General features: G+C 49.8%; 7 protein-coding genes across 7 annotated transcripts; 5 read left to right on the top strand and 2 right to left on the bottom strand.

Annotated features, from left to right (window-relative positions):
• Positions 1-1617: 1617 nt before the first annotated feature.
• UREG_07278 (uncharacterized protein) lies at positions 1618-2994 on the bottom strand (the record flags this gene model as incomplete). The annotated part of the gene is made up of 3 exons (XM_002582459.1): positions 1618-1928; positions 1990-2533; positions 2608-2994. The coding sequence occupies 3 exons, from the start codon at positions 2992-2994 to the stop codon at positions 1618-1620; spliced, it is 1242 nt and encodes a 413-aa protein (XP_002582505.1).
• Positions 2995-4783: 1789 nt separating this feature from the next.
• Positions 4784-5780, top strand: UREG_07277 (uncharacterized protein; the record flags this gene model as incomplete). Its single annotated transcript, XM_002582458.1, has 4 exons — positions 4784-4908; positions 4966-5121; positions 5176-5670; positions 5759-5780. 4 exons carry the CDS (start codon positions 4784-4786, stop codon positions 5778-5780), a joined length of 798 nt encoding a protein of 265 aa, XP_002582504.1.
• A 917-nt stretch (positions 5781-6697) lies between these two features.
• On the top strand, positions 6698-7852 carry UREG_07276 (uncharacterized protein; the record flags this gene model as incomplete). Its single annotated transcript, XM_002582457.1, has 1 exon — positions 6698-7852. One exon carries the CDS (start codon positions 6698-6700, stop codon positions 7850-7852), a length of 1155 nt encoding a protein of 384 aa, XP_002582503.1.
• A 614-nt stretch (positions 7853-8466) lies between these two features.
• On the top strand, positions 8467-9199 carry UREG_07275 (signal peptidase I; the record flags this gene model as incomplete). The annotated part of the gene is made up of 2 exons (XM_002582456.1): positions 8467-8849; positions 8950-9199. The coding sequence occupies 2 exons, from the start codon at positions 8467-8469 to the stop codon at positions 9197-9199; spliced, it is 633 nt and encodes a 210-aa protein (XP_002582502.1).
• Positions 9200-10071: 872 nt separating this feature from the next.
• On the top strand, positions 10072-10290 carry UREG_07274 (uncharacterized protein; the record flags this gene model as incomplete). The annotated part of the gene is made up of 1 exon (XM_002582455.1): positions 10072-10290. The coding sequence occupies one exon, from the start codon at positions 10072-10074 to the stop codon at positions 10288-10290; it is 219 nt and encodes a 72-aa protein (XP_002582501.1).
• A 983-nt stretch (positions 10291-11273) lies between these two features.
• On the top strand, positions 11274-14394 carry UREG_07273 (uncharacterized protein; the record flags this gene model as incomplete). Its single annotated transcript, XM_002582454.1, has 2 exons — positions 11274-11291; positions 11932-14394. The coding sequence occupies 2 exons, from the start codon at positions 11274-11276 to the stop codon at positions 14392-14394; spliced, it is 2481 nt and encodes an 826-aa protein (XP_002582500.1).
• A 1082-nt stretch (positions 14395-15476) lies between these two features.
• UREG_07272 (uncharacterized protein) lies at positions 15477-17173 on the bottom strand (the record flags this gene model as incomplete). Its single annotated transcript, XM_002582453.1, has 2 exons — positions 15477-16656; positions 16707-17173. The coding sequence occupies 2 exons, from the start codon at positions 17171-17173 to the stop codon at positions 15477-15479; spliced, it is 1647 nt and encodes a 548-aa protein (XP_002582499.1).
• Between the last annotated feature and the right edge of the window lie 616 nt (positions 17174-17789).

The raw sequence follows: 17789 nt of genomic DNA, 5'->3' as shown, positions 1-17789 counted from the left end.
CTTTTTTTCTTATGACCAGTAGGAGGGGCAATTTCGACGCTCGAAGCGGCGGCCGAAAGAGGTATCGCAAATATCGTCGAGTCAAGAAGAATTGTTCCTCGTTGGACTTCTCGTTGGCTGAGGGAGCAATGGTGGGTTGTACCCGGCCATGCTCCCCAGCAGAGATTTAGAGCCCAGCGACAGCCATTTGGCAGGTGTACTCGGCAATATTTGGGGTAGTACTGACGTTCAACTTCTGGAATAACGAGACAAAAGGGGTTCAAGACGAACAGAGAGGTGGGCTGGTGAGCATGAGGAGGAGAAGAAGAGAAGAGAGAGGAAGAGAGAGAAAAGAGGGAAAAGCGACGAAGAGCCAGCACCGACCAGCACGATTGGCCCGATTGGGCTTGGCGGCACCGGGATTTGCGGCGGGCCGGATTAATAAACGTCCGGCACTGCCTGATTGGCCGGAGAGGGGAGGAGTGGGGCGGGTGAGTTACAGCGTGACGGTATTGAGGCCGTATTGCAGCAGTACCGCCCACAGTCTTAATCCGAACTTACCGTACAGTACACCCAGCTGCCGGCCTCTGATTGGCTGTACAACTCACCGTCTTTTGGTCCCAACCGCCCAGCTGGTTACTCTCCCGCAAACCGACTATGGCACGGTACTTCTTGCAGGGCCTGGACAAGAGCTCCTGTGGGGTATAAATTACACAGTCATTCCCAGTCACTCAAGAGTCATCCAGAGGTGATCATGACTGAATCCTGCTCCCAGACCCTGCGATGAACCGGGAACATGAGAGCGCTTGTTCCCGTCTGTGTGCCTCACCGGAAATTTACTGGAGTTTCAAGGCTTCTGGTTAACTCAAAATCTTGACTGTGGAGCGGAAGGATGAAAGAATCATCTTCCCCCCTCTCTGTGCTGTGACGGACATGCGACACCGGGTAAAGATCGTATTTATTCTCCTGGTCCCTTCTTAGCCCAGCACAGACACGCTGCAGTGCAAGGATCAGACAAGAAGACCAGATCTGGAGAAAACACCACTAGCGACAACGACTGCAGATGACATGCAGTCCCTGGCGGCCAGGTGTTGACATCCCATTCCTCACCAGAGCAGAGACCCGCGCTAGAATCTTGCAGTGGTACGATCGTCGGTTCACTTCCAATTTTTTCCATCCTTTTTGATCGTTTCTGGGTGGCATGATGGTTGGTCCTCTTTTTCCTGCATTTGCCGGGTCCACCAGCTTCGAGTTTTGACCAAAGTTAGCGCCACCGCAGGGATTGCCGATGGACTCGTGAGGGATGTCGATCAAACATATGAATTCCAACTCCTTGTATCAACAACAGCAAGTGCCCGTCCAGAATAGAGATCATTGCTAACACATTCAATGGTATCATAAGAAACATCAAAGGAGATCCAACATCCATGATATATAAACCACGCCATTTCTCCCAAGCTGACAGTAAAATGTTTCCAAAATTGACTTCGCCTGACCGCCCTTATGCCCCAGCGGGTCCGCCCCTGTTGTCGCCCATGGATCCCCATCCTCCCAACTAGCATTGTCTTCCCAACGGGGGAGGGTCCGTTTGACGTGTCTTTATGCCAGAAATGCCTCGCAAGTATTGCTTAGGTTCCCTCATAACTTATAAGGCTCGACCGTCTTACGACGTGTTTCCATGTTGGATGCAGCCCGAACCGAACTATTCATGCCTGCACCCTCTGACGATACCGGGGCGTACTGCGCTGGATGTTGTTGGGCGCCGTTTCCTGCCGTTTGAGCGGTCCCAATTGGTGCGTTGTCTGCAGACGTTGTATGAATGGGGGAGGCCTGCGTGGACTCGGCCATGTCGTCGAGGTTGGAGGCCGATGCCTCTCTGGAAATCCGCTCCTTTTCGAGACGCTCTTCGCGTCCTCGTTTGTGGCAGTACCATAGGACGATAAGGAGAACTGATTTTCCCAGTCGTCAGTAACTGAACGAGTCGTAGCTTCATTTTGTCAAGACACTTACCGGTCAACGCCAAGGACCAAAACACATTCATCCCCATAAGCGCTGGAAACCGCGCCCGCAAAAAGGTCATGATCGATCGCAACATCCCCGCAATCGCCGCTGGTTTTCCCACCACTTCCTTCAGACTCGGCACCTTGAACCCCATCTTCTTCGCAGCCCCCGCTGCCTTGCCCGCATTTTCCGCGTTCAGCCCATGTCGTCCAGCTCGCTCCGCAGCGACCGCAAGCATCTCCGGTGCAAATCTCTCCGTTACTTTCGTAGGTAGCTGTTCGATCAATTTTCGTAGGAATTCAGGGAGCCTATCAAATGTACTCTGCAGCTGCTTATCCCCACTTGTAAGGAGAGTTTCCAGGTCGTTATATGCCGTCGGGACGCCATTGACGAGGTCTTTGAAGACAAACTTGAATTTTTCCAACAGCTCTTGAGTCTCGTCCCCAATCGAGAAGACTCGATTGTTGATCGCCGCCAGGTTCAATTTCTCCAACACCTCCGAGATATCTTCCTCTTCTTTCTGCACCTCCTGATCAATCATCGGTGGGGGCTCCTATAAGCAATCAAAAACACATTAACTACCCTGTGCCAACCCGTCTCTCCAAATCAACCTCTAGCTCAACTGACCTTCTTAGCCTTATCCTTCTCCCCCTTCCCATTCCCTAGGATCCAACTCCAGCGCTCCCCCTTCCTCGGCTCCTCCACCACCTTTCCCTCCCCGTCCTCCTCCCTCTCCTCCTCCACCGTCCTCGACTTCCGCCCCTCCACCGCAAACATCTGATCCAAATCCTGTTCTTCTTCCCGCGGCGACATCGGCAGCGGTATATTCTGCGCTCCGTCCATCAGCGCGATCTGCGCATCGCCCCCCGGATCCACCCGCGTCTTCTCCGGCGAGTTTGCGACGCAGCTGAGAAACGCCTCGTCTTCCTCGGTGAGGATGGGATCGTGGGCTTTTGCGGGAGATTTGCCGAAGGGGGCTTTGTCCCTGATGGTTTTGAAATATTTCATCGCCATGATAAATTCTAGTAAATGTATGGTTTTATGCCGCGAGAATTCGTGGTTGCGAAATAGGATATTCCCAAAAACGCAGAATAGCGAGATATTTTCAATAATATGTAGTCAGCCAGTCGCGTATTTGGGCCCAAGGAAATACTGCCATTGAAGGTCGTGACGTCAGCGCGGGATTCCAACTTTCACATTCGCACATTGTGGCCCGTGCAGCACTGGCTTCTTGCACCGCCACATTAACTCGTTACCCCGCAAAGCTTAACTTTCTTAGATTACATAATCCTTGTATCGCCGATTTGCAGAACCGACGGAAGTGAACATCTGTATAGATTCAAGCTCGCACCCATTATTGATTGATACATTTACCAATTTAATTATTACCTGGGTTAACATTATCCCAACCTGAATTAAGGCTCTCTTACATCCTGCGATTGCAAAGGTCCTATCTCCCAGGAATGAGCGGTAATACTGGCGAAAACTTTTGGTGAGAATCGATCAACATCTCGCAGGCAGCACACTATTAGTCAGCATTGCATTTCCGTCCTCTGCGAGGCTGAGTTTGACGACGCGCATTGGTGCAGATTAGTGATACATGCGTTTAAAAAAGTATCGGCACGGAATGCGAAATACATCAAGAGGCCACAATATCATCAGTTGCGTAGTCGCTAAGGAGCTGTTGAGTGGAGATTCGCCCTTAAACCGCTGACTGAAATCGCCTGTTTCCAAGCCTGAGCATCGAAATGGGGGCCCCAAATGGCCATCATGCAGGGATGCTTGGGAAGTTCCTCGGGATTGACGGCAGATAGCTCACAAAAATCGATGGAGCATCGGAATTTTGAATGCAATCAACAGAGTCACACGCGTCAGGTGTTCCTGAGTCTGGAGCTGGAAGGGATCTGTCATGATAAGGTTGTGTGGATAATGGCGGCAAGTCAACCAGGCTTCGGGGTCTCGATGACTTCCATAGTTTCATGCTGTCAACAATACCCCTTTCGTGTAGCCCTACCTTGCTCTCTCTTTGCTTTCGCGCGTAATCGATCTCCTGGGAATGAAGGAGGTGTGGCATCCATCATGGAAAGGAACAGGGATTGCAAAGCTAGGGGTGACGAGCAAATTCGCCACAGCCCTCAGGGGTCATCGAATAAGCTATGGATTCAACGGCTCTGCAACCACTCCAGCAGCCCAGACAGTCGGGAAGACAACCTCAAGCCTTGGACTGACTCATCCGCAAGCTTGATGGCGGGGATCGTGCCGGCTGGCCAATTGCCTTTGTTCCAAGACACCACGACGTCGATGCGGGAGAATCAGGCGATGGCTGCCTTCAGCCTTCAGGCCACAAGAGTCCGCCTCCCATTCCCTTCTTAGCGGCTTTCTTGTCTAGGAAATCACATGATCGAGCCCGTATCTATCACTTTCCCGCTTCCTCCCACTTCTCTCCTCTTCTTCTCTTCTTCACGCTTCGCTGAGCTGACCAGTCAACCCCCGTACGAGGTTCATTCCTGGATGATATCTCGTGCGCAAAGCCTCCTTCAAAGGTACACGTCTCTCCTATCCTCATTTTCTCTGTATTGAGAAACCGGAGATAGATACGGGGAACGTAATTCTTGGAAGAAGGCTTTCCAAGGCTCCCATGCTACGTGCGTGATCGACCAGCGTCAAACCAATTCGGCAACAAAAGCCCGTCCACTCTTTTGATATATATGCCGGGGATTCGTCTGCCGCTCGTTCTGGCTTTTGGCCTTTGCTCGTCGACTTTCGCCCTGATCAGCTCTCCCCTCCCGTGGTTTTGAACGCAATGTTCAAACGCTCCTTTTCCTCAAAGGACCGAGTGGGCAAGTCGGTCAAGCCCGTCAAGAAGACCTATCGCGACCAAACAAAAGTCAAACTTCAGGAGAAACTAGGCAGTCCGCCAATTGAAGGGTATTTTTCGTTCATTTATACTGTGCCACGTGAGTTTGAAGGCTGATCATGATCCAGTAACCTTGCCGGTCCTATCGTGACCTTGGTTGTAGGTCGAGACCAGCGGCTTTTTGCTGCACATGAGGACGTCCTGTCTCTTTCGCCTTTCTTTTCCGCTGCTCTGAAACATCAAATTCTGGATGGCAGTTCGAAACAGATTAGCCTGCAAGACGAGTGTGTGACTCTATTGTTTCGTTTTCGTCTAATGTTGCCTAACATACCTGCCAGAGAACCCGAAATATTTTCCTGTGTCCTCGAATACCTTTACAAAGGTGACTATTACCCACGCTTGCTGCACAGCAAACGCCGGAACTCCTGGTATCTCGAGGATGCCAAAGACCCCCATAAAACAGGAGGCCGAGGATCAAGCGAATCGGTCGTTTTTCACCCTGGCGTGGGCAACTTTATCCTTCGCGACACCGCCATATACTGTGCCGCTGAGAAGTTCGGCTTGGATGATTTGAAAGGCCTTGCTCTCAAGAAGCAGGGCCTTCAAATTGGAATCCCGGTTGATGTGATCCTTCGCTCGGCGCGGTATACCTACAACAACACGCCAGACTCCGAATCGCGACTCCGCGCTCATTTTTTAGCCCTGATTATTCGAAGTCGTAAGACTTTCAAGAGAAGTGGAACAATGCAGATGGAGATGGAGTCAGGTGGCAAATTGTTCTTCGATTTGTTCGTAGCGATGTGCAATCACATCGATGATCTTGTTGAGATTAGGTACGAGGCTTCCCTTTTTCATTGTTTGACAGGCCGGTTTGCATCTTGCACTTCCCCGTATTTAGAGACTTATTTCTAACAGCAACAGCCGGTCTCCCAAGGTCATCTAAATATGCACGGTCAGCTATGGTCACAAATCGGATTTCACTCGATCGCTGTCGAATCAAATTGTCTAAATGAATAACTGTATCTTGCCTAAACTACAAGCAACATGGGAGGGAAAGAGTGTGGAAGGAAAAGGCAGGTCTGAGCGATTGTTACTTTCAATAGTGAGAAACAGCTCAACCTCTTTGGAGTTCTGCCTCCCCCCGTTCCAGGTTGGCCTGTGGATTTGTTTTGGTTTCGACGACTTCACCATGGCACCAGATTGGACCTTGAAAGCCCATGGCACTTTTGATCAAGAATGGCAATTTTGCTTCCTGTTTATCGTGCTACGCCCTTGTTTACGCGGCTAATTGTCACACCTCTCCGTTCTGCTTCCAATAATGAAGCCAAGCCAGTCTGCGACTATCCTTCGCAAAACAGTTTCCTTTGTTACATATTTGGATAACTCCACTTCTGCCCTGTGTACTATTGGGTTTATAATCAGGTATATAGTATTGAAATGAGAGGATTAGGCCACCTCGAATGATCCCCATTTTGCCGTATTTGATTCCATTTGAGTGGTATAAGTTTCGGCCTGGGAGTCTCTTTGGCGCAAAAGTCATAGATCAGTATCCTCCTTTCTACTGAGCGTCTCCCATATAACGGTGATCCACCGTACCCATAACGTGTTTGAATGGAAAGCACTCTGAACAACCGGAAGGCTCAACTAGCAACTTCCCGGCTAGATTCAAAGCTGCCGCATTGGAAAGGTTACAGAGAGTGCCTTTTAAACACATTCAACATTCTATATTGATCACATATTAGAAACAGCCTATCTACCTAGTCTACTTAAAAACCGTCAATGAAGCCGCCGATGATATATTTTAATTCTCGAAGATATAGGCGCTAACGTCAATACAAGCATCCGAGCGGTACCGCTACCATGATTTCGGAAGTAGGTTTCTTTAGGCATTCCCCAACGGGTGGGAAAGGCAGAATCGAAAAGAAGTTCGAGGCCAAAGGAGCGGAACGCTCGGTTAGTAGATGGAACCCTAAAGAGAAAAAGCTTTGGCTGGAGGGCGTATCGGACGACGAGCTGGAGGCAACCAACAGGGCTATATGCGACGCTGAAGCCGCAGGAGATGAGATTTGGGTTCCTCCTCCAGTTTGCGACAAGCTCGATAGACACCCTTACATTCTAGTTCCCGTGTTCAATCGACATACCGAGGGTTTGGATGTGAAGAAGCCAGTGCCTAAAGACGAGCCTCGGAGACGCATAGCTCGCCGTGCCGGAATCGAAGATAAGAGTTATCATATTGACAAGATAAGGAACGAGAGGAGTATCATGAAGGTGACGATCGAGAAGCTGAAGAAGTTGATGGACAGTTCGAAAGCGCCGTATCTCCAAATGCTTGACAAACAGGAATTTGGGATCGTCGGCAGCTTTCTTTTAACGGGCGACTATGCTCCGATGCTCATCGAAGCTCGGGGTATACGGCATCCCTTGGACCCCTATGAGCCGCAGCCGGGGAGCATTACACACTTTTTAGAAGGACTGATAACTAAAAAGGAGTACGACTCGGAGCTCATAAGAAGTGGGAAAATATACCTCCGAGCCCACGAGCTCAACTTGCCAAAGCTCAAAGTGCTCGTTGTACGGAAGCTTGCATTGGGGTTTCAGTACCTGGACGAAAAGTTGGCTATACAGCTTGCTGATTCCATATTTTCAGTTGTTGGAAAGGAATGGGACGACAAGTACGGCGCAAGGTATATGGTCAATGAGCCTTTAAACGGACGATATATGCGTGAAAAAGAACCAATGCGGGCCTTCCTCGTTGATTATTTCGCACACAAGCTCGCTGTGGTCTCAGATATCACAGTTGACCGGCGATTCCGAATCTTGTTGATGAAGTATCCTGCCCTGAGGATCGGAGTATACGCGAGAGCGGCAGAATTGGGGTTGGATCGATGGTCAGACCCGTCAGCAGAGGCAGCTGAAATGAGAAGAATAGCAGAGAGAAACAAACGCGCAGAGGCTCGCCGCAATTCGAAAGCGCCTGAAAAGAAGTCAGCACCGATCCCTGCCCGCCGAGGATAATAACAAGTTTTGGAGGCCACAAGCTGGACCTCGATCAATGAATCATATGAGCGACCTGTCTGCACGCAGTTGGATGAGTTTTAGGCGTTTTCTGACTTGGACTTGGAGTATTAATATTGAACCGTCAGCTTGGGTGAGGTTTCATGACGGGATATTTAAGCAGCGTTGGTGTTGGTTGCTTGAGTCGAAAGTTCTGCCCAAACCGCGAAAGATGTAACTAGATGATGGTAGTTAGTTACTTGATAGGCAAATTGTCGCAATGTAGTAATATTCTTAGGCAAGACACCTAGACACTAATGTACAAGTCATGGGAGAAGCCGTTGCCGTTATCTGGTCCAATTGATAGAGCTGAAAGAAGTTGAAGCTCCTCTGGTCAGTAAAAAAAAGTGGACAGCTTGCTTTTAGCTCCTGCTTCTATGTGACCAGTCTTCAACCAGGACAGACAAGATCCAAACTCCATCACAGACTGCGCCCAGCTACAGATGAGGCCCTCGAGGACTTGAGACGGAATAGATTTAAAATCAAGCGCTCATCTAGTTACACCCGCGCAGCTCCCGCCCTCACATCTTACCCCGTTCCCGAAAACCTGCGCCAAACCGACCAATTCTCTCGCCATGCTCTCCAGTCTATCCCCCCACCTCTCCAATGTCCGGCAGACGCTCACGCAAGTCCTCAATTTCGCGCTCGTCCTCTCCACGGCCTTTATGATGTGGAAAGCCCTCTCGATCTACACCAATTCGTCGTCGCCGATCGTGGTGGTGCTCTCGGGCAGCATGGAGCCCGCGTTCCAGCGGGGTGATTTATTGTTTTTGTGGAATCGGAGCCCGCGGGCGGAGGTTGGGGAGATTGTGGTGTATAATGTGCGAGGAAAGGATATTCCGATTGTGCATCGGGTGGTGAGGGCGTTTGGGGATGATGCGAGGGATCCGAAGGAAGGGGGAGGGAAGAAGGGGAAGAGTGCGAGTGGGACGGGGAAGAAGGAGAGTGTTGCGGCTGGGTGAGTGGAACTGTTTTCGTTTCTGGCTCTTTTTTTCTATTTTCCCTTTTTCTTTGCGGGTTTGGATTTGGTGGTTTGGATGCTGATATGTTGACTGTAGGGCCGTTCACTCGGATTCCTCCTTCGTCTCTCATAAACTCCTCACCAAGGGCGACAATAATATCGCAGATGACACTGAACTGTACGCTCGAGGGCAGGACTATCTCGACCGCAAGGTGGACTTGGTGGGCAGTGTGCGCGGGTATATTCCTGCGGTGGGATACGTGACGATTATGCTGAGCGAGCATCCATGGTTGAAGTCTGTGCTATTGGGGCTTATGGGAGTTATGGTCATTTTACAGCGAGAATAGTTTTTTTGAAGATATTGAGATACCTTTTTGCGTTATGGCTTCGATCGGGGATTCAGTTCGCGAAGAAGCGCGATGCTGCCTCACATCTAAACAGATCTTTTTTCACATCTTTTGGCAAATCAACTGAATCGAACGTCTTCCCCTGAAACCGTGACGGGTATCCTTGATTGTTGTGGTGCTACTATCTAGATTTATGTGAATCATTCCTGCATCCTGGGCCGATTCAGATAACTTCCAGCTGATCCCGAGATACGAACTTCCAGGCCGCAACAAAAGTGAATGACCTACCGTTCACCACTTCAGCAAGCGTCTTTCTTCTCCAAAGACAAATATCTGCTAATCCTTAGCATTCGCCTCCCAAGTCCACGCTTTCACATTAAGGCTTTGCTGCTCTGATCACGGCCAAACCCCTCCAGCCCCTCATCCCCGACCTGTTGACATCATGGGCAGCCAGAAGCGCATATCAAAGGTAACACTACCAGCCGCCTTTTCCAGATCATTTCAAAAGCAAACTGCTCGTTGCTTACACACTACTCACCCTCCCTGTAGGAACTCAGCGAACTCACAAAATCCCCTCCGCCAGGCATAGGAGTATCCCTCGCCGACGAAGCCGATCTATACAAATGGCAAGTCCACATGCAAGGACCCGACGAATCGCCGTACAAAGTACGCAAAAAAACCCCCGCAGCCCATTTTAAACATGTCTCCCCCTTCGTTTTCCCCTACCACTAACCCATCGCTTCACTCGCGTCCAGGGCGGCACGTTCGTGCTGTGCCTTGACCTCCCGCCCGAATACCCCTTCAAACCGCCCACGGTCTCGTTCTCGACGAAAATCTACCATCCCAACGTCACCAACGATGATAAAGGGACCATGTGCCTGGGGATGTTGCGCGCGGACGAGTGGAAGCCTTCGACGAAGATACAGTCGGTACTAGAGTTTGCGAGACAGCTGCTTTCTGAGCCCATGCCGGATGATGCGGTGGAGGGGCGGATTGCGGAACAGTTCAATAATGATCGGAAGGCGTATGAGCAGACGGCCAAGGAGTGGACGAAGAAGTATGCAAAGGAGAGTAAGAAGTTGTTTTGGTGAGAGAGGTGTAAATGCATCCGGGGGGATATGGCAAGATGTGGGAATTGTGCAGTCCTGACAGGCTGGGGTACGATGTGAACATAAATGTAAGGGTTCCAATCGGAGGTATGCGGTTCTGGTTATCTTTGTTACTCTCGTGATGGGCTTTGACTACGGGTTTGGAATTAGGGAATGGCGTTCGCTGCGTCGATCAGACATAGACAACAATACATTGCTTTTAAGATTACACACTACAAGGGGATTTCGCAACAGTTGGGAAAAGAGCTGGTGTATGTGGCTCTGATATTCAATATGCATGTTGGTTATTGATGGCAATTCAATATCAAACTCTCATGGGGGACTCTCTCGGGGCCAAGGTGAATGCATCGTACAGCAAGCGAAACCAGTGCTGCTTTAATTTATTGGCGCCTTGATCCCGACTGTTAGAGTAGTTCATGCAACCCGGTCCCAAGCGAATGTTAGTCCTAGAATAGAGCGTGGGTTAACCGAGGAAGACATGGAGAAGGGAAGCAGATGAAGTGCGTCAAGCTTTATATTGCGGCGGCTAAGCAAAGAAAGTAACAATAGCTATCCGATAGCGCCACTATGGATGGAAGCTGCAGGTCAAAGGAATTTCGAAAGGGCAGAGTCGGCTTGTATAGTTGATATTAAGATTCATCCCCTTGACTGTGTTCAACCAAGCTCTGGCACTGCTCATGTAATCGGGCGGTTCGCCACTCTGAAAAAGGCACACCGGAGCGGAGAGAAGAAGATAGTACATAGAGTCCCGGGGCCTTGGGAGCCAACAGCCATGGCTGGGCGCAATAATGGGGATTGCAGGGAATGCAGCCCCTGTTTGAGACATACAGAGCAAGTTCCTGGACAATGACCAGGTGCTGCAGCCCGGCAACAGAAGCCGAAGCAAGATTGTCTGGAGCTGGGCTTAGGAGGAGGCACAGCACCGGGTTTGGATCCTTTATCTCGGCGTGCTGCAGGAGGGCAACATGACCGCCTGCCACAGAGTGTGTTGCATCTGCAGCAGCTCGAGTCTCGTGCATCAAGGCAAGGGTGCTCGCTGAACAATGGGAGAGCTGAGGCTTGAGAGCATTCAGCTCCCGGGCAATGATCTGAGCTCTGCTGTTTCAATCGATCCAGCCTGCAGCGGCGTATAAATAAGACCAAGCTGCCGCGCTGTAAAAAAAAAAAAAGTCATCCCTGTGCTGGAGGTCCAAAACATGCAGCGTGAAAGAGAATCTCACACTCTGGCTGCGGCAGCTGGAAACAGAGCCTGGCTGAGCCCCCGTCCGGCTTTCATCCGCGCTGCTTCTGCGGACGGCATGTTTGGGATTCTGTGTATCTGGAACAGCGCTCTGCTGGCATTCTCCTGGAAGGATGCTTGGTGGTGACGATATTATTCACTAACTCGTTGGTTGGCCTGCTAGGCTGACCTGGGCTTGGCTGGCAGCAGAGCCGGTTGGACTGCCTGTTGATGTTAACTATCGCGAGAAAATACGACGTCCAGCGTCCTCACCACCGCCGCTCTCTGTTCTCTCTGCTGGGCTGGACGATAGACTCTCCAGCGCATTCTTTTGTGCTTTTGTTTGCTTCCGCGAAGCCCCGTTGCCTGCTGGAACCCTCCCGCAATGCTGCCACTCCTTTTAGCTGACCGTCCGCCTGCTTAACCGCCCAAGTCGCGCCCACGCTCGTTCCCACCAACCGACGCCATCGCCCTTCGTTCCGGCGCTTGAGCCAGTTTCTTTCGTTTCCAGTCCGTCCTTTGCCTCCTCAATCCCATCGCCAGCGGGCTTTTGCTCTCCCAGCGTTCCAACCGGCCACACAATCAAATGTCCCGGCAGACTACCTTCGCCGACTCCAGTGGCCATGGTCACAAAGCACCCTGCAACCGACGCTCCCTTTAATCCTCACGGCACCGCCCGCCGCTTCAATGACTTTGGTGCTGTCAAGCGTCCAGCCCTCAATGCCATAGACACCTCTCCCCCGCCTCGCGGCTCGTCACTCGCCCGCCCTCTCGTTCCTGCCAACTCCGCTCCTCCGCCCCAGGGCCCTCGATCTAAAAAGCCCGAACCGTTGCGCCCTACCTACCTCAAGATAACACATATCGCACCGCCCCTTCGGTCAGCGGCTTCGTTTGACGACGGCCGGCATGGTCCTGTACAATCGCCCCCAAGCAGCGAGGCAGCACGGTTCAGCCCAGCCACGAGCCCGCTCTCCACGCACTCAACGGGGCTGAAGCCGGCATGGTCAATGACCAGTGCGCAATCTAACCAATTTGTTCCGTTTCGCCATGACAAGTCGCCGCTGCATACCCCCCTAAGTGCTCGCTTCCCTCACCATTACCAGCCCCCCGAGCTACACTTTGATACGCCAACTCGATCGAGTCTACAGTCTGCCACAACTGGCACTTCAAGCGTGGAGCCGGCAAGCGGAACGGAAAGGAGCAGCATTCTCACTAATTCCAGTTCTTTGACTGATATTTCGCCTGCCACCCCTGACGTCGACCAAGATATGAGTGTGGATGACGCTATCGATATGTACCTTGATGGCTTCTCAGATGACTCGTCGCCGACGCAAGACTCCTCAGATTCGCCAGAACCAGAGGATTTTCCACTGCCGCCGTCGCTAAGGAAAACTCCGGACCCCCAAAAGGTCGTCGATGACTCGCCAGAGCCTACGCCTCCCTCAACACCTAAACGATGCGCACAGCTAGATGGGCCAGCCCATAGCAGTATGGAAGATCAAGAGATGAAAGACCTTTCTCCTGGTGTCAAACCAGTATCGCCACCAATAGTGAAAACAAAGATCACCGTGCCGGATGTCCTTTCAGTTGGCGTGCCGCCTCCTTTGTCCACATCGACCAGGTTAAGAGATCAATATGGCTTCAAAAAGGAGACCACCTATATTACTGTGTCACAATACAACAAGTGGAGTGAACCATATTCAAGATACGTGGATTATCGAAGACAAAAATGGATTGAAATGCTTCATGACAGCGGCACCGCGGATAAAGGCACACTTGAATTCCCGTCCAAGTCTAGTAAGATGAAGCGGTACATTAGAAAAGGAATACCTCCGGAATACCGTGGTGCTGCGTGGTTCTGGTACACCGGGGGTCATGAGCATCTCCGTCAGAATCCGGGCCTTTATCGGAAACTCGTCGAGAAGGCTGTCGAGGCCCCGATGAATGATGACAAGGAGCACATTGAGCGTGACCTCCATAGGACATTTCCTGATAATATCCATTACAAGCCGGACCTATCCTCGGAGACCCAATCGCCTTCTGGAGCCGGTAGTAGTAACCTGAAGTATACATTAGATGCCCAGGAGACGCCAATCATCCAGTCTCTGCGTCGTGTTTTGTATGCGTTTTCGTTACACAACTCGAAGATTGGTTATACCCAATCCCTCAACTTCATTACAGGTCTCCTACTTCTTTTCCTGTCGGAAGAAAAAACCTTTTGGATGCTCCACACAATCACCTCTGCTTATCTACCAGGAACGCATGAAGTTAGCCTAGAAGGAGCCAACGCTGACCTTTGGATCCTCATGGTTGCCCTAAAGGAATCTCTCCCTGCCGTATACACCAAAGTTGCTAGTCCAAATGCAACGACTCCTAGATCAAAGCCTCCAAACATCACAACAACAACTCGCTTACCTGATATTACCCTTGGCCTTACGAATTGGCTGATGTCCATGTTCATTGGTAGCCTTCCTTTAGAAACCACGCTGCGCGTGTGGGATATTCTGTTCTACGAAGGTTCCAGAACGTTTTTCCGTGTTGCATTGGCAATTTTTAGACTCAGCCAGAGAGATATCCTCGCCGTCAGCGACCCCATGGAAATCTTCCAGATTGTGCAAACTGCTCCAAAGAAGATGCTTGATGCGAGTGCTCTCGCGGATGAATGCTTTGCGCGACGTTTCCGGTTCTCTCAAGAACGAGTCGAGTCGTTGAGAGTTGCGCGAAGGCAAGCTATTCGGGAAGATAAGGAGCGAGCGTCGTTTTTGGCACGTCCTGGAAATTTTGGTGCAAATGCAGACGGCCGTCCGGGTACGGGATCTACTCAACCTGGCGCGTGGAAGACATGGAAGAATCACACTTTCAGATGAGCTTGTGATGACCTTTGCGGATTCAATTCCTTGTTATTATTACTACTTCTATTTTTTTTAGGCTGTTTCAACTGTCGAGCTGGCTGTTGCCTTAGCGGATTAACCTACTTTCTGGCACATACATAAACCTCTATTCCTTCTCTTTATTTCCCCGACCCTGTTGTGGTCCTTCCATTTTCATTTTCTTTTATTTCCCGGTAATGCCATGATATACGTCTACAATTCTGGTGTCCTGCGGTGTTGTGGATAGAGGTTAGCGCCATGTTGTCTCGTCATGATTTTTATTTTTGTATCTTGTGTTGGATCAGCTCAAAGGAGATAGAACGCTATTTTTTTTCCATTTTGAAATATCGCTTTTGCATATGATACTTTTCCGTTTCTAATTCGGCCTTCTATTCGATTGAGTTTTCAGACCAATTTTTTTTCCTTTCCACCCCGATCTCAAAGCTAAGTTATTTTACTTCGCTTTCACTGTGCCTTGGGGGAAAAAAAAAAAGAAAACCAGAAGTTGGCTGGATTGGTAACTTTGGTTGTCTCTCTGCGTGTCTATCTTCCTTCCCCGGACCCGGCTCTATCAAAGTCACCTTCAGGGCTTTGTTGCAACAGAGATAAGTAAATGACTTTGATGCATTCACAACATCCCTGTTAGAGCCATGTTATGCGTCAGGGTGGGATCAGAGAGCATCTTGTACTGTAGGGAATAGGCCAGTTCAAGGTTATCATATTACTGTTGATTAAGGTCATATCATTGAGCAGCCTTGAGATTAGCAGGTTAAAATCTAACAGTATCTTCCCCCATTGGCAAGTGTGCATGATATCCGCTGGAATGAAATGGAAATTTTGAATCATTCCCCCTTTATTTACCATCATGGCATATAATGGATATACTTATGTATTGCAATATAAACGTGTAAAAATTATTATATACAAGAAATAAAAGAAAAATTGGATTCCTTGAAAATTTGTCGTCATCATGTCTCATCAAAAGGTGGTACGCCGATGGGGGGTATCATTAGGCAAGCCGTCGAAAAGGAAGACGTTATAAGACATGCTCTTCACATATACTCCATAGACAACACCACTCAAACCTTCTCACGTGCCAGACATTTTGTCATAGTAATCACCATGTATGTCACAAACTTCACTATTATTGTTAATGCCCAGACAATGGCTGAAAAGCCCCAAGATATACTCTTCAGCAGTACCCTTGTTGGCCTAGGGAGCTTCTGCTTATCGTGGGTATGTTGTTTATATTCACCATATTGCTCGAGATCAATATCTTCGACTGCAACTGGTTTCGATTTCTTTTTATTCTTTTTCTTGCTCTTTGCGCCCGCGGGCTCGTCCTTTCTCCCGGGAAGGATACTCATCAGAGAAAATCTAGTTTTGGCTTGGATTCTAGGTTGAGAGCGGATTTGTTCCATTAATGCAGCTTCTTCAATCTCCTCGCGCTCGGCCTGGGTGGCAATGAACACCTTGCCTGCTTTGCCGATAGGAACTTCCAATGTTAGAGAATCTGTCCGATGGGAATCTGGCCGTGCAGATAGCTTCGGTGACTGCATGCTCATACCCGCTAAGATGGGTCTTGAAACTTCGTTCGAAACCACAATAATGAGAATCGCAGCAACCATGGCGTCGACAGCGTAAAAAGATGGAATGGCTGAGAGTATTTGTTTAGTATCTATGGATAATGCCATAGTCTCCAAGTCTAAAGCAATTAAAAATTTGTTGTTTGTGTCGGGGCTAGAAGCTGCAATCTGAATCTTAGGATATTGGCGTGTGGCGATGGTATTAGGCAAAGAAGTTAAAACCGATGCATGGAGTAGTCCGGATTGCTCATTTCGAGGCTGTGAGGCAAATTCAGCTGCTGAAGTAATGTCACATCCAGCCAACGCTGCGTGATAAACATTATACTTGGTTTGCCCTGGGCGTAATTCAAGAATGCAGGAATTCTGGGCTTCGGACCTCCTCAGGGCGTCGCTCTCTATTTCCATTGCATGATGAGGCGCCAGCTGATATTTCAGTGCTACTCCCAGAGCTTCTTCTCTCGTTATAATTTCTGCGAGTTTGGGAAATAAAGAGAGTGCTACCCCAACGGGTCCTGCCCGGCTAATATCGCCAATATTCAAGGTCACAACCGGAGATTTGGTGTTTGGTTTACTGGGATGAGTTCTGTGAACCTCAATATCATGCATAGGGTTCGTTCGAAGAGTGTAGAATGGCGTGGATTGTGTTCCAAACATGAAAGTGAATGCATCGACCCTAATTTCAATTAACATTGTCCTATGCAGGGGATAGAAGGGTGTAATTACTTCCGCATTTGCAGATGAAAAATGCCCAAACTGGCTTGGGATAGTTCACCATTGGTGGCTTCCCACAATCGGGCAAGAGCATCTATTGACGAAAAGGAAACGCGCTCATTTTGTTGTTGTACTCGGTTGATAGGAAGGCTCGGAATAAACGGGATCGATGGGCTAGTCTTGGGGATTATAATCTGTGGTAGGGACGACGAGCGGCGGGGATAATATTTCTGTTTCTCAAGTGATACATTCGGATCATAAAGCGGAAATATTGATTTCATTTTCGTTGGGGGTGAAGTCTCGGCATTCGACGGCCTTTCGGTATCCAAGTGAGTTGACACTCCCATTCTACCCCCGGAAGATTCCGGCTTAGGAGGAGGGGAATGGCTTTTGGAGCGATTGTGCAAGATATCTGCACTAGTCATCACACCATTCGGATTCCCCTCGGGTGGTGACTTGGGCCGCGTAGAGCTGGGCATTGCGGAGGGTGTCGAGGAAGACCTGGCTTTAACCTGTCCATTTTTGGCCAGACCAGCGGGAGATTGATCTCTAACAGTCCGCGGAGGAGATGGAGATGCCCGACCCTGCAACCTTTGGGTAACAGTCGTTGGTTGTGTCTGGAGCAGGCCAGATGCGGGGTTTGCTGATTTTGCTTGAACCGTTCGCGCAGGTAACGGAGGCATGATTGCATTCGTATCTTCAATTATCTGAAGTATGACGGCCTCCGTTTGCCCTGGAACCTTGATGTCTTCAATCACGGGAGACACGTTAGGTGATTTCGTTGAGCGCTTTCTGTGCCCTTTTCTAGGTTGATGCGGATGGTTCTGCGGCTGCACCGTGGGAAACAGCTGAAAGGTAGACTGCTGGGGTTGAATCATGGCTACGGGGCTTATCCGAAGATAAGAGGAGCACGATTGATAGAGAGAGACAAAAGCAGACACAGGACTAGGGACCAAACTGGAACGTTTGGAGGGGGTTGTTTGAGCTTTAAGAGTCAACTCTTCAGCAAGCCGACAATTTGCAGAGGAATTATCAAGTCAGCGAGCTGGGTGCGAGCTCGCTCTCAAGACCAATAGCAAGGCAAGCCCTCCTCCC

Source organism: Uncinocarpus reesii, genomic scaffold (assembly GCF_000003515.1).
Source record: "Uncinocarpus reesii 1704 scaffold_5 genomic scaffold, whole genome shotgun sequence".
NCBI classification, from domain to species: domain Eukaryota; kingdom Fungi; phylum Ascomycota; class Eurotiomycetes; order Onygenales; family Onygenaceae; genus Uncinocarpus; species Uncinocarpus reesii.
The sequence above is the reverse complement of the archived record's forward strand: the minus strand, read 5'-3'. Positions and strand labels throughout refer to the sequence as shown.